General features: G+C 48.0%; 6 protein-coding genes across 6 annotated transcripts; 2 read left to right on the forward strand and 4 right to left on the reverse strand.

Moving 5' to 3' along the window:
- Positions 1-2050: 2050 nt before the first annotated feature.
- Positions 2051-4560, reverse strand: ONS95_010240 (uncharacterized protein). Its single transcript, XM_058503820.1, has 2 exons — positions 2559-4560; positions 2051-2475 (listed from the first exon to the last, which is right to left on the reverse strand). Exons 1-2 carry the CDS (start codon positions 4084-4086, stop codon positions 2318-2320), a joined length of 1686 nt encoding a protein of 561 aa, XP_058360533.1. The 5' UTR covers positions 4087-4560; the 3' UTR covers positions 2051-2317.
- A 1680-nt stretch (positions 4561-6240) lies between these two features.
- Positions 6241-8103, reverse strand: ONS95_010241 (uncharacterized protein; the record flags this gene model as incomplete). Its single annotated transcript, XM_058503821.1, has 3 exons — positions 6241-7053; positions 7103-7349; positions 7400-8103. 3 exons carry the CDS (start codon positions 8101-8103, stop codon positions 6241-6243), a joined length of 1764 nt encoding a protein of 587 aa, XP_058360534.1.
- Positions 8104-10340: 2237 nt separating this feature from the next.
- ONS95_010242 (uncharacterized protein) lies at positions 10341-12164 on the forward strand (the record flags this gene model as incomplete). Its single annotated transcript, XM_058503822.1, has 1 exon — positions 10341-12164. The coding sequence occupies one exon, from the start codon at positions 10341-10343 to the stop codon at positions 12162-12164; it is 1824 nt and encodes a 607-aa protein (XP_058360535.1).
- Positions 12165-12523: 359 nt separating this feature from the next.
- ONS95_010243 (uncharacterized protein) lies at positions 12524-14089 on the reverse strand (the record flags this gene model as incomplete). Its single annotated transcript, XM_058503823.1, has 5 exons — positions 12524-13257; positions 13313-13583; positions 13632-13742; positions 13796-13983; positions 14050-14089. The coding sequence occupies 5 exons, from the start codon at positions 14087-14089 to the stop codon at positions 12524-12526; spliced, it is 1344 nt and encodes a 447-aa protein (XP_058360536.1).
- A 113-nt stretch (positions 14090-14202) lies between these two features.
- On the reverse strand, positions 14203-16918 carry IPL1_1 (spindle assembly checkpoint kinase). The gene is made up of 3 exons (XM_058503825.1): positions 16601-16918; positions 15581-16552; positions 14203-15532 (listed from the first exon to the last, which is right to left on the reverse strand). The coding sequence occupies exons 1-3, from the start codon at positions 16691-16693 to the stop codon at positions 15386-15388; spliced, it is 1212 nt and encodes a 403-aa protein (XP_058360537.1). The 5' UTR covers positions 16694-16918; the 3' UTR covers positions 14203-15385.
- ATP23 (Mitochondrial inner membrane protease atp23) lies at positions 14396-15189 on the forward strand (the record flags this gene model as incomplete). Its single annotated transcript, XM_058503824.1, has 2 exons — positions 14396-14908; positions 14962-15189. The coding sequence occupies 2 exons, from the start codon at positions 14396-14398 to the stop codon at positions 15187-15189; spliced, it is 741 nt and encodes a 246-aa protein (XP_058360538.1).
- Positions 16919-16970: the final 52 nt, after the last annotated feature.

Raw genomic sequence — 16970 nt, forward strand, 5'->3', positions numbered from 1 at the left:
CTCATACCACCAGGGAGCAGCAGTCTAGTTGCGGGCTTTCGGCTGACGGCCCGTTCCAGTAAGCTCGTGTTACTCCTTGTCTGTTTTTGCAGGGCTGTAGAGCCTATCAGATCTATTTGTTAGCCTCTGGAGCATCCTTATCACAAATATCCAGGGGGTCGAGCTACCGAACGCCTGGTACAGTACTGCCCAGCAGTTGGCTGAAGCCATCAAGCTTGGGCCATAAGACTTATTGGAGTGCCAACAACTACAAGTGAAGAGACTTTCTCTAACGAGGCTGTCGAATACATACTACTTCCTACAAAGGATCGAACCGGCACCAAAAATCATGCGCGTGTCCTCTCAACTTATCTTTATCGCTGTCTGCCTGTGGGGGGTCGCTGGGAAGGACGAATTTGTGTTAGGCCCGTTCCCGCAGGGTCCGTGGAGATACTGCGAACAGAATTCATGTCTTCAAAGACCAGGGCAATCCTATCAGTATTGTATTCTCTCTGATTTGAACAAAGCTGTATGATTACTACTCCTACGAGAAGGGCAGTAGCTAACCTGAGATTCGGGAATACTGTCTGCCCAATCCAAGCAACCCAAAACCAGACGAAGCATGTCCAATGGAACATGAGGCATTTGAACGCGGAGCTATGGAGGTCAGAGGTTAATAGGACTACTTTTCTAGACACAGCTGTGTCTTACAGAGCTGCACCCAAAGCACCGCGATAGTAGGAAAGCTGAACGTCTGACAATCTCGAGTTTTGATTAGCTGCGAGATATGCAAAGGAGCACAATCAAAAGTCATATAAAGTTTCCACGATCTCCTAGGTCTACTTTCCTTGGGACTGCGTGTATGAGGACTGGCTAGACATAGCGCAAAGTTTTGTTCCAGTCTAATGCACACATGACAGAACTGATTGGTAGGGAACCAGTTTTGAGCTTTGAAACAAGCCTCAGTGCAATAATTACTGCCAAAGAGGAAACAGAACTGAATATGGCTCTGCCGTAATACTGGTTCGAGATCTATTGGAAGACGTTGATGATATTCGCGATAGGCATCGTTGAAAACTTCAAGAGCATTGTGCCACAATGACTTTCATCCTTGACCATCGCAGTGGTTCCTGTTACTGGTCGAGATTTGATGATTCTCCTCTAAGCGTTGTAGTTAGCACGGGTTTATTGCTGCTCTGGAAACTCTCCGTCTGCTCTCGGCGATCAGATCCATCTTGTCTATTCTCTCCTATCGTCGTTGCTTCGCCTCGCCCTCTACCGCGATGATCGATCCCGTCTCCAGCTTCCGCCGCCCCTGCCTCGCTAGGGGCTGCGATGAGCTCTTTCCATCTGTCCTCTGACTATGGATCGCATGTTAGGTTTGAACACTCTCTATTTCAGTTGTCCAGGTATAAGGAGATAAAGAGCAAGGAGATGATATATCTAGATCTATTTCACTGAGTCGGCAAAGGTGCGGATTTGTCTCAACTGTGCTGTACCAGCAGCAACGCCGACAAACACAAAGGTCGGGCTTGGACGAGAGAGAATGTCAAACGAAGCATTTATCCCAGCATATCTGTGGGGCGTCACTAGCATTGACATGTGCAATTCAAGCATCTGCTCTTCGATTGTGCCAAAGAAGGCATGTTGGCGGATGCCCTGATCCTAACTTACATTGGTTCGTGATCTGGAACTTGTCAGTTCACGTTTTTGTCGAAACCTGCTCGAGCAACGAGACTTTAGGCAGCTGAGTGTTACTTCATTATGGCGAGTTCCAGCGTTACTTTGAATGATATAGCTGTAATCTGGTGAAGAAAAGTGGGTCGGCAGAGGAGTCTGGGGCTATTCACGAGCACACGAAGCTAACCAGTATGGGTAGCAACGTACGCTTCACAATGCGTACTTCTCACATGTATCTCAGCACATGTATTGAATCTTCTCACTTTTTCGTTGATACCTGCTTAGTTTTATTTTAGACAAGGAGACTGCGTCAATGTCTCTTTTCTATAGACAATGAAAAAAGGGTGAAGTCTCTTTCACGATTCATAGGTTTTAAGGACAGACCGGACGCCAGCGATAGTTAAGATTTCTTCATTATCTGATTGTTGCTACAAAGATCACACCAAACGCGTGATGCCTATTAAACCAGATCTACAGAGTCAAGGACCAAGTTGTTGATTCACGGGACTAATGCTGAGAGTGATAGTTCAGAAGTTTGGGTGCATTGTCCTTGGCTGGAAACAGTAGTACTATACATTACTTGAAATCATCAAATAAATGCTAGAGTTGACCTTAGTGTCATCAGCAGATCTTTTGACAAATTGACATTGCCAGTTCCTTATCGTCCATAATCTGTTGCAAGGCGATCGACAATATACGCAATGCCCTCTGCTCTGTAGGTATCGGGCTCCACGTAGGCCATGTTAGTGACATTTGCATCGAAGACGATATTTTTTGGGTTATCGAGAGTGTATTTTGGCCAGTTGACGCAACCGGCTAGAGTTATCAAAAATCAGTCAGTCAACCTTCCAAAAGCGAAGCACGGATTTAAGCAAGAAGAAAACAAAGATAAAACTAACCACCAGCTGCATTATTCGGGTCGAGGTCAACGATGAAGCTAGCCCACATCCTCGACATAATCTTGGCCAATTGTTTATATGAATCGGGCTTGCCTTCAAATGGATTGGTCGCGACGGGAGGGGAGTAACCAAGTCCATCAATGTTGTGTAACATGAAGCTGACCTCAGTAAAGTGACCTGAGCCAGTCGTGGCGTCGAATCCAGCCGTGAAGACATTGAAATGGTAGGAGAAAGCGGTTGCATTATACTCGGCCCACTTCTGAGCCTGCAGCCTGCGGGAAGAGTGCTGCCGTAGGTCTCCAATGTACGAAGACGCGCGCTTCCACTGCACTCCAAGGGCAGCTTGAGATGGTGGCGGACGACCAACAAGGGTGCCAGGAATTCCAATTTCTGGAATGTCCGGATATAGTGCTGCAATTGTGAGAGCAGTCGCGTTGTCTGGGCCTGCTGATTTCACGAGCTTGAGGAATTCTTCCGTGGTGTTGATTCCCTTGGGAGCGAATGAAGTGCCCTCATCGTGATTGCGGCCGAGGAGAAATGGGACCTTGACGAATTGTCCATTCGAAACTAGATTGGTACCCGTGTCTTGTAGAAAATCACCGTCGACTTGAGGGCCCCATGATGCGTTAGCTGTGACCGAACTGTTCAGCACGTTGCTGAGCACATCTCTGTCGATCGTTCGGAGACATGCAAGAGTGTCGGCTGCAGTGCTGCAGTTCGTCGCATTTACGATTTTATCGTAGGTAGGTTGCCATTGCTCTGGAGTTAGATATGGAATCATTGGAATTGGACCACCGCTCTGTGCGATTGCTCCCCTAAATAGTCCATCATCACGTCCTCCATAGGCAACAAGCTGCATTCCAACTCCAGTCGCACCTGCACTCTCACCCCAAATCGTGACTTTGGTTGGGTCGCCTCCAAAAGCAGCAATGTTCTCCTGAATCCAATGAAGCGCCAAACGTTGATCTCGGACTCCCATGTTAGCGGAGCCTGCCTCCATGACCTCCTTGCCGAAGAGATATCCCCATCCTTGGAGTCGGTAGTTGATGCTGACTCCAATGAAGGGCGATTTTGAGTAGACTGACTGCTCGACAATGAAAGACAGGTTATATCGAGGATCTCGACTTCCTCCTTGGATGCTTCCACCTCCGTGGATCCAGACTCCGACAGGGAGATTTCGAGCTCCAGTTGGGCGAATGACGTTGAGCGTCAAACAGTCCTCTGAGATGATGTTGCCGAGAACCCATTGGTCACTTCCATATCCCATACATTGCGGTGAGTATTCGGTGGCATTTCGGGTCTCGCTGAAAGTTGTATTCAATGGCTGCGCTTGGCGGAACCGTAGATCACCAAGAGGTGGCTGGGCAAACGGAATACCGAGGAAGAAATCCTGTCTGTAAGTGGAGCTGCGAATACCAGAGTATGTGCCGTTGAGCACCTTTACTGTAGGGACATCTTGAGCAAAGGATACTGTGCTAATGGCAAGCACTAGTGGCAACACCTCGAGGAAAGGTGGCAAATTGAACATTGTAACGAGCCTGGGTCCAACGACTTGCCAGCCTGTTTCCGAGATGAAGTCAACAAAGAGTTGAGATGGAACGACAATCAAAAGTGGAAGCGATTCCAGATATTTATATCCAAAAATCCATTCCTACTGGAAAATTTCTCCGCTCGCCACAACATACTTCTTCATGCAGGCATCTTCACGACTTAGAAGCACTGGCAGTTAGGACCGGCTTCGGCTCGGCTACCTAGCAAATATTAACAGTCCGTGTCGAGTCATTTGATGGGAAATATCCGTTCCGAGTAGCTCTCGAGCATTCCAGGGCGATACCGTCCGATGTGTAGCCGTTAAACAAACGTCAATGGCACGCTTGGCAGCTGAGAAAAGGCCCGAACGCTGTCTTGATACTTTTATATTCGAGCTAGATTTCGAGACCGAAGCTTTTCCGCTCCAAAGCATCTCTGCGGTCCTGATTGACGGGTAGAAACTTCGATGGAGATTGGATGTTGTATTCGCTGTGTGGGGTTAGCGGGGCGTGGTGGGGTTTCGGTTTGTGGGTGTGCGGGGGGAAAATATGACCGAGTTTTCAATGTTACGAAAGGGGCTGGGATCTTCTGGGGTCCTCCCCGAAGGAAATAAATTTGTTCTGGAAGGTGACCTCTTGAAGTGGGTCTTTGACGTCCAATTTATTGACTTTGTCTTCCCACTCAATGTAACTATCAAGAACGCTTGACCCAGTCAGCAGCATCTGCAAGCTGGTGGAGACTTCAAATGGCATGCTATTGCCCTATGATTATGCCTGTGCTGAAATCAGTCAAGTCAGTAGAATTCGGGAAGACGATACGTCGAGGAACGGACACTTCTGAAGATGTTAGCGGTATTTACACGAGTTCTTGAGTTTCATTATTCTCGTTAGAGGTCTTTTTTGTCTTGCACCGCACTCATCCAGAATCCTGGTGTTTTGCCGTGAGAACAACTGACCAATACCAACGCCACCCCTTCCAAAGCTTCGTTACCGGATTCGGCAGCAATAGCAGCGTACCTGTATGCCTCCCATGATCACTTTGCATAATCACCTTCCTGTATTCACTCGTTTCCAAAAATCGAACTCTCAATAGCATTCAGGTAGATGCACCCATTCGCGGTATTCATGGGGAAGGATACCTGAATGATAGGAATTTCCACGACTTTGCTTAATTCAGCTCGAAAAATGTCAACAAAGCTAAGTACCGACCTGATCCATCCGCAGAGCTCATATATCTCGCTTTAGGTATCGCAGGCATAGCCATTGCTCTTGTAACATACTTCATAGCCCGAAGGCGTTCGCTTAAGCACTCAAAATTCTACTCTCTGCTGCAGTGGGCCCTATCATTCGCTTTTGTTATCGTTCAAAATTGAGAAGTCGCAACTGACAAAAAGTTGCGTAGGAGATGACTGTGAATCTACGCTCCTAGAGTTTGCTTCTTATCGAGAATGACTGCAGTCTTTCCTCGAACTTGATAGTTCCACCATTACCGTCGCGTGTCGACCTGTTGCTACGGCACGACAGAACAACCAATTACAACGACGTCATTGGAGATGTATTGGAACCTTTGTCGAGGCTTTTGCGAGGCCGTAATTCATCCTGGCAAGATTGGTATCAAAAATATGGATATGTTTCAGGCACAAAGACGTTGAAACCAATAGGGAGCACACAACACAATATACTCTATACACCACGGCCTCACATGTTTATTGTGTTAAAGTTCTAGAAGGTACAAGTATTGCAGGTGTTTGGGCCAAATTCATGACATGTTGTTGAAATTATTAGCTACGGGCAAGATTGTTAACAATTCAAACATCCGTCACTACATCATCTTTGATCCTGCTCTTCATGTTGTACCGACTTGGACGGTGCCATGTTGTGATTACCAAATGTGATCAAGTCATATACAAGTTTTTGTACGAAATTGCATGTCTTGGTGCATTTATGGACAAGTCCGCATAGTTAGTTAGTTAGTCCCTTTGGCGGCGCAAGATTTTGCGCAACCCTGTAGAGGCACACTAAGGTAGAATGGTTCATGCACTGGATGTATTCGAGAGTCTTGTTGCTCTTAGACTCGCAGTATGGCTTGAATTCGAAAATGGGTATTATCGTACGTCGTCGATGCCTATCTCCCATATCCATTGGCACGTTTCTCAAAACCGTCCCATCACTGCATTTGTTGCCAGAATCTCAATACGCCTCGCATACAGCTTCATCATATGGCAGACTGGGTCTCCCCATATGACTCCTCTCAGGAGCTCATCAGTGACGATCTGCGCCACGACACCCTCGTTCATCATTTCCACGATTGGCTTCTTCTTATTCGACCGATTTTCATATTTCTCGACGCTTCTCAGAAGCACGATCCTTCCTGCGTTGCTCAGCGTAGCTTCTGGAACTGGCCAGTATGGTGCTATCTCGTTGACTGGGCGGCTCTTCGGCTTCTTGGGTGTTGGTCTCATCTTGTTGAGTGTTAGAGAGCTTGATTGTGCCTTGAGGTTGGAGACGAATGGCTGCAATTTCTGAGGTGTGATTGCGCAAACTTGGCCAGGCGCTGGTGAAGAATACAGATCCAACAAGGAGCGTACATATGCTTTGTCTGCTCTCGGGACTGGATCGCCTTCATTGACAAAGGATAGAAAGATGGATTTCCTCAGAGCTGGGTTTGGAGGTCTCGAGAGTGGAAGAAGAGAGACAGGTGGAGCACCGAAGCTCACGCAATGGATACGTTTGAAGCAACCCGTAAGTATGTTGAGTTCAGATTCGGCCTGAGGCGTAATAGCGAGCATATGAGAATACAGGAGGGAAGCCACTGCGCCGCCCGCTGAATGACCGGTTATCAATAGCGAACATTTAGATCTGCTTGGATCTTCTTGAAGGAGATGACGAAGTCTGGCTGCGACTGGCTGTATCATCTTCCTCGCAACTGTAAGAAATCCCGCGTGGCAGAAGTTTCCTGGATCATCCTAGGAACGGTTAGCGAGGTCTGATCACTTGATTGCGTATTGGGCTCACAAGAAATCCCTCCGGAGACGCTGGAGCTGAATTGAGGTTCACCGCCCAGTCCATGAATGTTTGCGTTCCCCTGATAGCAAAGACGATGGTATTCATATCGTCCATGGGAACAGACTTGATGACCACCTTTGTGCCAAGCCGCCAATCGGCATCTAGATGTACCTCCTTTTCTTGACCGGAAGGCTTCGTGTACACACGTTCGGAGTATTGTGCAGCTAAACATAGCAAAGGGAATGTAGGCATATATCTGTGCTCTGTTAGAAACGTCTCTCTAGGACAAGGAACAAATGTTCATACAGTTTTAGGGGGGGTAAGTTTGGTGGTAGCCTTGAGTTAGCATAGAGATGTACTTTGGCAAAGGAGTTGGTACTCGTGAGTGCCGAAGATACTGAATTGTTAACCATGCCCTTTCCCTTTCCCTTGACAAGTACTCGCTCGCTATATCCAGTTTCCTCTTGCTGTTGCTGCCACATCGGTTGAGGCGGGGCCATGACTACCAACTCCCTTTCATCTCCACTGAAATTTTCCCCATCTATAAGTGTGATAATGGTATCGAATTTTGAGGTGATCAAGTCACATAGTGCCGTACTTTGGTTAAGATACTGCGCCCCCTGCATGTACAACGGGGAAACCCTATTTTGCATGATTTTTGCTCCACAATCCGGTACGTTGGATGCTAGGAGGTTGGACATCGAAGACAAGTTGAGCTTGCTGATATTGCAACCTGATTTCTGCGGCCTCTGAGGAAGTGGAGGGAGGCGATCCTGGTGTGCTAAGACTGGATGGTACTGCGGGGGAACTGGGCCTATCAGCCAGCCTTGGGTTTGTGCTGGAGGGCCATGAGATGCATAAGTCCTCTGCTCCAAGTGTGTCCAGTTCGGTTGATATGGATTTGGCTGCTCTGTTGGTTGATGGGTCAAAGTAGCTGTCGAGTGAGTATACGGCCCGGGAGGGGTCGTCGGCGTAGGTTTGCCTTTCTTGGACCTGCTGAAGATCGCCATCGCTTAGGCATGGAAGTTCTGCAATCCTTGCCGAATTGTGGTCCGCCCCGCAGTCGTTAATGATGTATTCCAATTTCCATTACACCTCTGCGAAGCTGTCGATTGAAGTGTAAATGTAAGCGGAAGCGGAAGAGAGAAAGAGAGAGAGATATGAAGCATGAGCTTTCGAGAGGCAATCAATCGTGGGTTTCATGTCTCAAGGGCGAATCTAGCGGGCAGCCGTTGGGTGTGCCCAGGCTTTTAAAGGTGTGAATGATGTCGTTCGATTCGTCAATGACTCCGCCCCATTGTCTATTTACAGGCCGCATTCTGGGCGGGCAGCTGCAGGTTTTAAGCGAAGAGGAGGCAAATGATGATATGACTGGCCCGCCAGGTAACCATTCGCACGAACTGTTCGCAGCTGCATGAGGCTTGTGTGCGAGAGACGAATACCGAGGTTGACTGGTCTGGTAGGATCCTTGCTGATTCGCGCGTTCGTACGTTTCGGAACGGGTGGTGCATGAGGCTTTGTTTACTGCTGCGGATCCTGCTGGAGGGGAAGCAGTGTATCTAACAGGAATATGGGGAGTTATTGCAGATCGCTTTCCGAGTCAGGAGTTTAGTGAGCCGCCGCCGGCCCGTAAGATGATAATGTACTGTTGAACCCTACCATTTTCTGGCGCCAGAAACAATGTTTTATGATGGCCACAAATCTGCTAGTTTCCGCTAACAGACGACATCCAAATCTTACCACTAAACAAAACAACAACCCGTCAGCATGGAATATGACTTCTTTCCAGGCATCCCACTCCAATTCTTTGGAATTCAATTACCTATGCTCCTTGAAAACCCTTGGAACCTGATAGCTTTGCCGCCCCGATTTACACTACCCTCGATAGAGGGCATTTTCTTTTCCACTCGACGTACCCGATCCACATGCTCTCGGAGACCACCCCACCTTGAAGAATGAGCTGGAGCAGCAAAGCAGCGTCTTCAATTGCTGTATTTGCCGCGATCCACCTGCTGGCATCATGACGTGAGCTGCATCTCCGACCAATGTCACTATCAATGAAGACTTCCATTCCGGTTGAACAGGTTTTGCTAAGAGCGAATCAAAAGCAGTACATATTGGCTGAAATCCCGTTGCTCGAAAGAACGCTTGATCGTCGGACCCGAATCTGTGGTAAGTTCCGCTGTAAAATCTGCGGCGCCTTTCCAGGCATGCTCGGTGCCAAAAAAAAAAAAAAAAAACAGACCAGTGATCAAGCCTCTGCATCGAAAACAATCTTATCAGGCCATAAGATGAGATCACAACTGAATATTCGCTTGAGAATGAGAATTGGACTAGACAAGGTCGATTCACTCGTAAGATTCTTGAACACGATGCAACTCGCATTCGAGATTATCGGGTTCGATAGCCCGCAAAGTGGCTTGTCTTTGGAGGACGTCTGCCGATTTCTCATCCCCAAAAGAACTGAGAGCTCTTATAATACTGGCAATGATACCGAGTACACCTTGAGAGTGTCGAGCATGCTTGCATTTAAGAGTACCAAGTAGTGTGTATGTCCTCGGCCCCCTTCGCGACGATAAAATATCAAGTCCAAGAAGATATTCAAAGAGAGCATCGGTAGTTTACGGCTGAGAAGTAAACCAGACACAAACCAACGCGGCCTAAGATATGGATAAGTTGAATGCAGTCCAGTGTGCTATTTTTCAATGCCATCAAGCAACTTACTCATTATCCGATTCCCAATCCACGAGTACAATGTAGCCAAAAGAAGAACGAGAAAAAGATCATCGCGAGGGATTTGAGTTGGAATATACGTATCCTATTATTTGAGAGAAAATATGAGGAAGAATTATACAAGCAACTCCTGCAACCGCGAAGACATAACTCTCTCCAATTTAGGGGCAGACCAACGCTAATGCAATTGTAGGACTGCGATTCTGGAGCTGTCAAGTAGTGTAACCTGAAATTTGCAGCATTGAACGCGCGTTGAACCTTGGAGAAAACCTGGAAATATTTGTTGTGGGAGCAAGTTCTGGTATGATGTTGACGGTGGCTGACTATAAGTACCTGTGACGCGCTTGGATCGCCAAAACAATCCTTGTCCAAGTCGCGTGGATCTCAACGCGTCCACTGACCACCACCTTTCATCATCAGCGACCAACTCAGTACAGCACATTTTAGGATGCGATAGTTGCGACAAGTGGAAGTAACGTCTGTGTCTCGAAGATATCACATATACGCCACGACAATGCCTCGACCAAAGCGCACAAAAGTTGCGCCGTCTGTGCCAGCCCCGCGCCTCAAGAAATCTGCGAAGATCTCCCGTCCTGTCGCACCAACTCCAGGACCATCTAAGGCGCCCTTCGACGACTTATACGACGTGAGTGATGCAGAAGACGCGGCGGCAGCGAATGCGCGGAGTGCGAAGGGAAGTAATGGCAAAGGGAAAGCTGTTACGGTGACTTCACCTCGAGCGCTTGGTCTGGAGTCGCGAGACTCGATGGCCAGAGAAGACGGGACAGTGGAAACCCGGCTAGGAAATGATCGCATATCTTCAGGGGATCCAGCAGAGGAATCTAAATTACCAGATATCAACCTAGACTCGAGCAGCCCTTCAATTGAGACTGGTAGGAAAGAACACCGCACGTCAGGTATTGAGAGCTCCATGCTTGCGATTGGAAATTTTAGAAGGCGACCGCGCCAACCAAGCATCCTCGGTCGAGGACCTGGACGAGCGAGATCTAGTAGCATCGAATCGAATATGGCCGAGGAGAATGGGCTTGCGAGCGTGGGACGAAAGAACTCATCAGCCGTAGGATTTGGGACTTTCAAGAGGCGGCCTCGGGAACGTAGCATAATGGGACGGAATGCTGCACCCATTGCAAATAGTAGCATGTCATCAGATATAGAAAGGGGCACGCGGGCGAATACCGGCTCAGTGATGGAAACAGGCACTTTCAAGCGCAGAGAAAAGGAACCTAGCATTTTGCGGACAGCTCAAAAAGCGCGGCAAGAAGAACCTTTGGATTATGATGATGACGAAGACGATTTCAATCCTGACGATGAGTCAACTCCTCTCAACCTGTCGAAGACCAGAAATATGACTAGTTCTTCTGGTGGTCCGTCTTCCTCAAACTCGAGAAAACGAAAACTTTCAGCTGTTCAGGTGCCGCGATCTAGCCCAATTCTATCTTCCCCTGGTGTAGAAGTAGTGGACGAAGCAATTCCAGCGACAAACCCTGTCAGGGACGAGCAGGGAGAGGACGCAGTCGAGTCTCCACCACAGTTGATACCCTCCATTGAAGCCCGGTTGGACACTCCCGAACCTCTGAGCGAGACCATGGCGCCACCTCAAAGTAGCAGTCCAATTCCTTCAAGTCCTGACTTGCCAACAAGAACGCGAAGAGCACCATCCAGAGGCCGACGCCCCCTACGAGGCAGAACCCCTCCACCCAGAACACAAGACTCGCCTATCTCCTCGCCCCCATCCCTCACGCACTCTCCAAATAGGCCGGTGCATGTCACAACACGGAAACAGCAGCGACAAGCTCCACCACCAAGTTCGTTCTCTACAGCTCAACTCCAGGCTCTCCTACCACGGAGACGGCAGCGTGTGACCGCAAGAGATCCATTCGATGTCCCTAGCTCAGGTGACGAAGTCGATGTCTCTGGCCTTGCACAGGATGATGATGAGCTTTCGCACCTGAATGTCCAGGCTAGATCCCGGAGGCATACAAGTATTCGAGCGCGGACTCCAGCGCCTCTCAAGCGAGCAGGAAAATCCAACAAATCAGTCTCGAAGCCGAGAGATTCAAATGTTAAGCGGACCTATGGATCTCGAGCCAATGTTATGTCAGACAAAGAAAACACTATTGAAGTTGATCCTGATGACAGTCTCGCACCAATCCCAGACGACGAGGCCAACGACGATCCAGAGAATAGCCAGGAATTGGAAGAGAGGGTCGGCAAAGAGCTGAGGAGGGCAGCCAAGAAATTCCAAGAGGTTGACAAATGGGAGTTGGAATTTGAAGAAGTAACTGCGAGTAGTTCTTCGCCAAGAGATGGCCGATAATCTTTTGTGCTTTCATCTGGTTTCGATGTTATCTGTTTTCCGGAGTTGTAACGAGCCGATTGAAAGTGAGGAGGGATAGGGAATTACGGTACGCCTTGGAAGGCTGGAGTTCCAAGGACAGAATCATGGTTTGATTGCATAGATGGAGTAGGGTTGCACAATTGTTTTGCGGATTGGCTTACCTAGAGCTCCATTTTTAGCCTCTGCAAGTACGAAGCAAGGAGAAATATCTTGTCAAAACTATTTGATCGTCTTACATGACCGACTTAAGTTTGAAATGCTCACAGAAATTGAACGTCTACTCCGGTACTTCCTAACGCCTACAGTATACCTTCAGAAGAACCCACCACCAGCAGTGTCTATCTAAGCTCCAGACTTGGTGTAACTGGTCTACTCTCCCTAACAAAGAACGAAATATTCTCCCGAAGTGCAACATATTCACTGTCCGCATAACCCAACAATCCCTGAATCTCGCTGCTCCTGACTCCCTTGATCCGCATGATCTCCGCTGCACTGTAGTTGACCAGTGCTCTTCCAACCTCCATCCCAGGCCCTTCCCATAGCTTCGGTGCCAATCCGCCGCTTTGAAGAGCTTCTTTAGGGATTCGATCAACCACGACAACACGCACAGCTTCTTGCTGCGCGAATGCACCTTCTACGTCTACAACTCCTACAGGGAGTAATCCCGCCTTATCTGCTAGAGCTCGATGTGCTCCGGCATCGATATATACTGTACCGTGAGGAGCAAGACCGTGCAGAAGCCAGAAATACCGATCACGGATAGGTTGTGGCGATGGAATGAAGCGGGTATGTAGTGGGGCAACAACAGCAGCTTCCAGAGAAGCAGTTGATCGAGCAAGTGGATCCTCATGAGATGCAGATGTCGAGTATATGGTTTTTCCAGATGGGGGGGTAGATGGCAGAGACCCGGATGCGGCTTTCAGATTCTGCACGTAGCGTACGATGTTGACAATATTGCCTGGGTTGGATGAGCGAGTTATGACTGTTGTCACTCCTGCTGAAGTTGCGAGGCGTGCGGCGACGATTTTGGTGGACATCCCGCCTGTGCCTAGGGCTGACCCTGCACTTGATACTAAAGGTTGTGAGATATGAGTTTTTTTTGGAATCAAATAATCTGGATAACTTACCATCAGCTTGCAGAGCTGCGATGTCCTCTACCACTTCAATGGCTTGAGCATCCGGATTGGTTCTAGGGTTCTTGTCATACAGACAATCGACGTCTGTCATGAGAAATAGATAGTCTGCATGCACCATTGCTGCTGTGATAGCTGACAAGGTATCATTGTCTCCGAACTTGATTTCTGAGACAGCAATGGTGTCGTTTTCGTTGACTATTGGGATAACGCCCATCTCAAGGAGCTCTGCAAATGTATTTTGAGCATTCAGATATTGTGTACGCTAAAATCTGTCAGTTTGGAAAAATTTACACTACTAGGTGAAACTTACATCTGCAATGTCGTTTCTTGTGAGCAGGATTTGGGCGATTGGTTGACGCAGATGACCGAATAAGCTGTCCCAAAGGCTTATGAGTCGACATTGACCAATGGCCGCTAATGCCTTGTTGTGATTTCAATACGTATCTTCTGTGCGAAAAAAAAAACATGTCGTACCTGAATTCTAGGAAGATGTTTTGGTCTCTTTTCAAGATCCATTCGCCTTAGACCCACTCCAATAGCCCCAGAAGAGACAATAACGACTTTGTGGCCATCTTTGTGCAACTTGACAGCCGTCTCAACAATGAGAGATAAGATAGAAAGAAGAGGCTCGTGGGTCTTCTCATCCACAATAGAGCTCGTTCCTGCATGTATCCATCAGCATGAGTATGTGAGACAAAGTTCTGAATTTCGGCTCTGAAAGTGCTCACCGAGTTTTATGACAATTGTCAATGGTTTAGGAGCCTTCATCTTGAGCTGCATTACTTATCTCAAATCCATATCCGTTCCGGATGTGAAGAAGTTAGAATAAACAGGAAAGAAAAAGAGGGCGGCCCTTGGCTGTATGTATTTAAGGTATGAGTCGTCAAGTTTATTTAGATGCGAAATCGGCAAAACACAGCCTTGTCATCATCCTCGCCTGATTGGCCAAAGCTTCAACCTCATCCCCAGAAAAGTCAACGCCAATGCCCTCCAATGCCCTTTTCAAAGCACCACACCTTATCTACGCCCGAGTACACTCTTCTCTAGATATCGAAGAGCCTGGAAACCATCAAAATGGCAGATGATAGGCCCAAAGCCCAAATTACGAGCTCGAATACGCCCACGAACGATCCCGCGAAAACAGGCTATGACCCGACAGCCAAATGGAGCAATTACTGGAACATACTCACTGGGCGCATGACCACAGAAGGGCAGCATGAGTTCCGTGAGGCAGCATACATACGTAACGAGGCTGCGGACTGCAAGAAATGCGACGAGTGGAGGGATTGGTGTTTCCAGTACTCGCCTACGGTCATCTTCATGAAGAAGAACATTGAGGCTTTGAATGGTGATCTACATGCGGGAAATGTTATCTGTAGGAGGTGTCCGACGCGAAAGGATGAGAATGGAAACTGGGTTAGGCAAGGAGGAGGTTTCAGTCCAGACCATGGGATTCTGATCTGTGCGAATGAGATGAGGGATAAGAAGCATTTGGAGGATACGTTGGCGCACGAGATGGTGCATGCTTGGGATCATTTGAGGTGGAAGGTTGATTGGGCAGATTTGAGGCATGCGGCTTGTACAGAGGTATGTTTAGTCTCAGTGCTGTCAATTGAGAGGATCGAACTAAAACGAAGTAGATTCGGGCTTCAAGTTTGAGTGGAGAGTGTAGGTGGATGAGAGAATTCTGGACGAGGAACAACTGGACTTTAACACAACAACATCAGAACTGTGTAAGATCAAGAGCAGTAAGATCCGTGATGAACAGGCCATCTTGCAAAGACGATGTACAGGCAGTGAAGGTGGTCAATGAAGTATGGGATTCTTGTTTCGCGGATACCCGCCCATTTGACGGCATTTACAGATAGATTTGGGACATAGGGTTGTATCAACATGTAGAACATCACAGGCAGTTATGCTTATCATGATTATACTGGTCAGCGTAGGCGTACAGGAATATAATGAACTCCGACTCCAAAAAATCATGCCATCCATCTTGTATCAAACGTTATAAATGCCTCCATGCCCCCAAAACGCCAGCCTCCTCTCGTTAACTCGTTAATTTTAATCATCACGCTCGCTCATCTTACTGCCAGTCGACTTTGAATCTCGCATGCTTGCCCGTTCGCCCTTTACACAGTGCTTGATGATCCAGGGGTGTTTCTGAACTTGATCTAGAGGGATTCTCTTCTCAGGGTCCAGGACGAGAAGCTGTGACCACTTAGTAGCGGTCTTTGAATTAATTGGGTGAAAACTTACTCTCTTAATCAAGTCTCTTGCTTCTGGACTCACAAAACTTGGGACTGTCATTTCTCCCCTCGCGATCCGCCTCTGGGTCATAACTGGAGTATCCTCAAAAGGTGCTTCTCCAACCAAAAACTCATACGTCAATACTCCTAAACTCCATAAATCAACCTTCTCTGTGTAGTAGTTGTCCTGGCTCCCTGGCTTAATCATCTCCGGAGGCAAATAGTCTAGAGTTCCACACATGGTGTTTCTCCTGTTGTTTGGTGCGTGAACACTCCATCCAAAATCGGAGATCTTGATCTCGCCATGGATACCAACAAGAATATTTTCCGGCTTGATATCTCGATGCATTACATGCTTCTTGTGCAGGAACCTCAGAGCCGCAGCCATTTGAGCAATGTACTGAGCAGCCTTCCATTCTGGGAACCGGTTCTCCCGACGAAGATGTTTGTACAGCTCTCCCTTTCCGGCAAATTCGAGGATCAGGAAGATTCTCTTGCTATCGTGGAAATGTCCGTATAATTGAAGGATATTGGGATGTCGGAGATTGCTTTGAATCTCGATTTCTCTCCGGACCTGCTTCTCGACCTTCCCTTGTTGAATTTCGTTCTTGTGCAGCACTTTCAAAGCGCATACATATCCAGAGCTGCGTTCCCTCGCAAGGTATACACGTCCGAATTTTCCCTTGCCTAAGGGCCGACCAATCTCGAACATGCCGAGATGAAACTGTTTTGGTGGAGCAGGTTGCTCGTACATTGGATTGGATTTGCGCTCGATTCTGATGACTTCTTCCGATCCTCGCGAGGAGCCTCCTTTTCTTGGTGGAGAGCCATTCTGCATGTTGGAAGCTCGCCATTGCGCAGCCTGGGAGGGGACCGTGACTATTGTGCTTGTTGTGTTTTGATTCTGAAGAGCGATCTTGAGAAGGTTGGCGCGACTCGCATTCTGCGATAATTGGGAGGATGAGGTCGTAGATGCTGTCATCTTGACCTGTTAGCTATACCAAACATGGTGAGAGTTGACGTTACGTACCTTCGACTTCTGGAACTTGCTTCCATCGCCAGGATCATTCTCGTCGTTCACTGACATCCGCTCGAAGCGGGATTCGAGAACGCGGGTAGCCATTGAGCAGAGCTTCAAGTCAACGAAGGAGAGAAAAACGAATGTAACAAAGTATCGATCGGTCAATGGGTATGTCTTGCAAGAGCTGTTTGGTTAGTATGGGGTTGACATGGAGCTGGATCTGGATCTTTGGGATACCAATTGCAGTTGTGCTTGCTTGCTTGCATGCTTGCCTTGACCTATTTGTTGACGAGGCGCTAGTTGGCTGGCAGAGCAACGCAACGCAACGCAACGCCTCGCCTCGCCTCGCCTGAAACCCAGCCTTGGCATCGCAGATTCC

The sequence above is a fragment of the Cadophora gregata genome, assembly GCF_030347475.1.
Source record: "Cadophora gregata isolate MNR1 chromosome Unknown scaffold_4, whole genome shotgun sequence".
Taxonomy (NCBI): domain Eukaryota; kingdom Fungi; phylum Ascomycota; class Leotiomycetes; order Helotiales; family Ploettnerulaceae; genus Cadophora; species Cadophora gregata.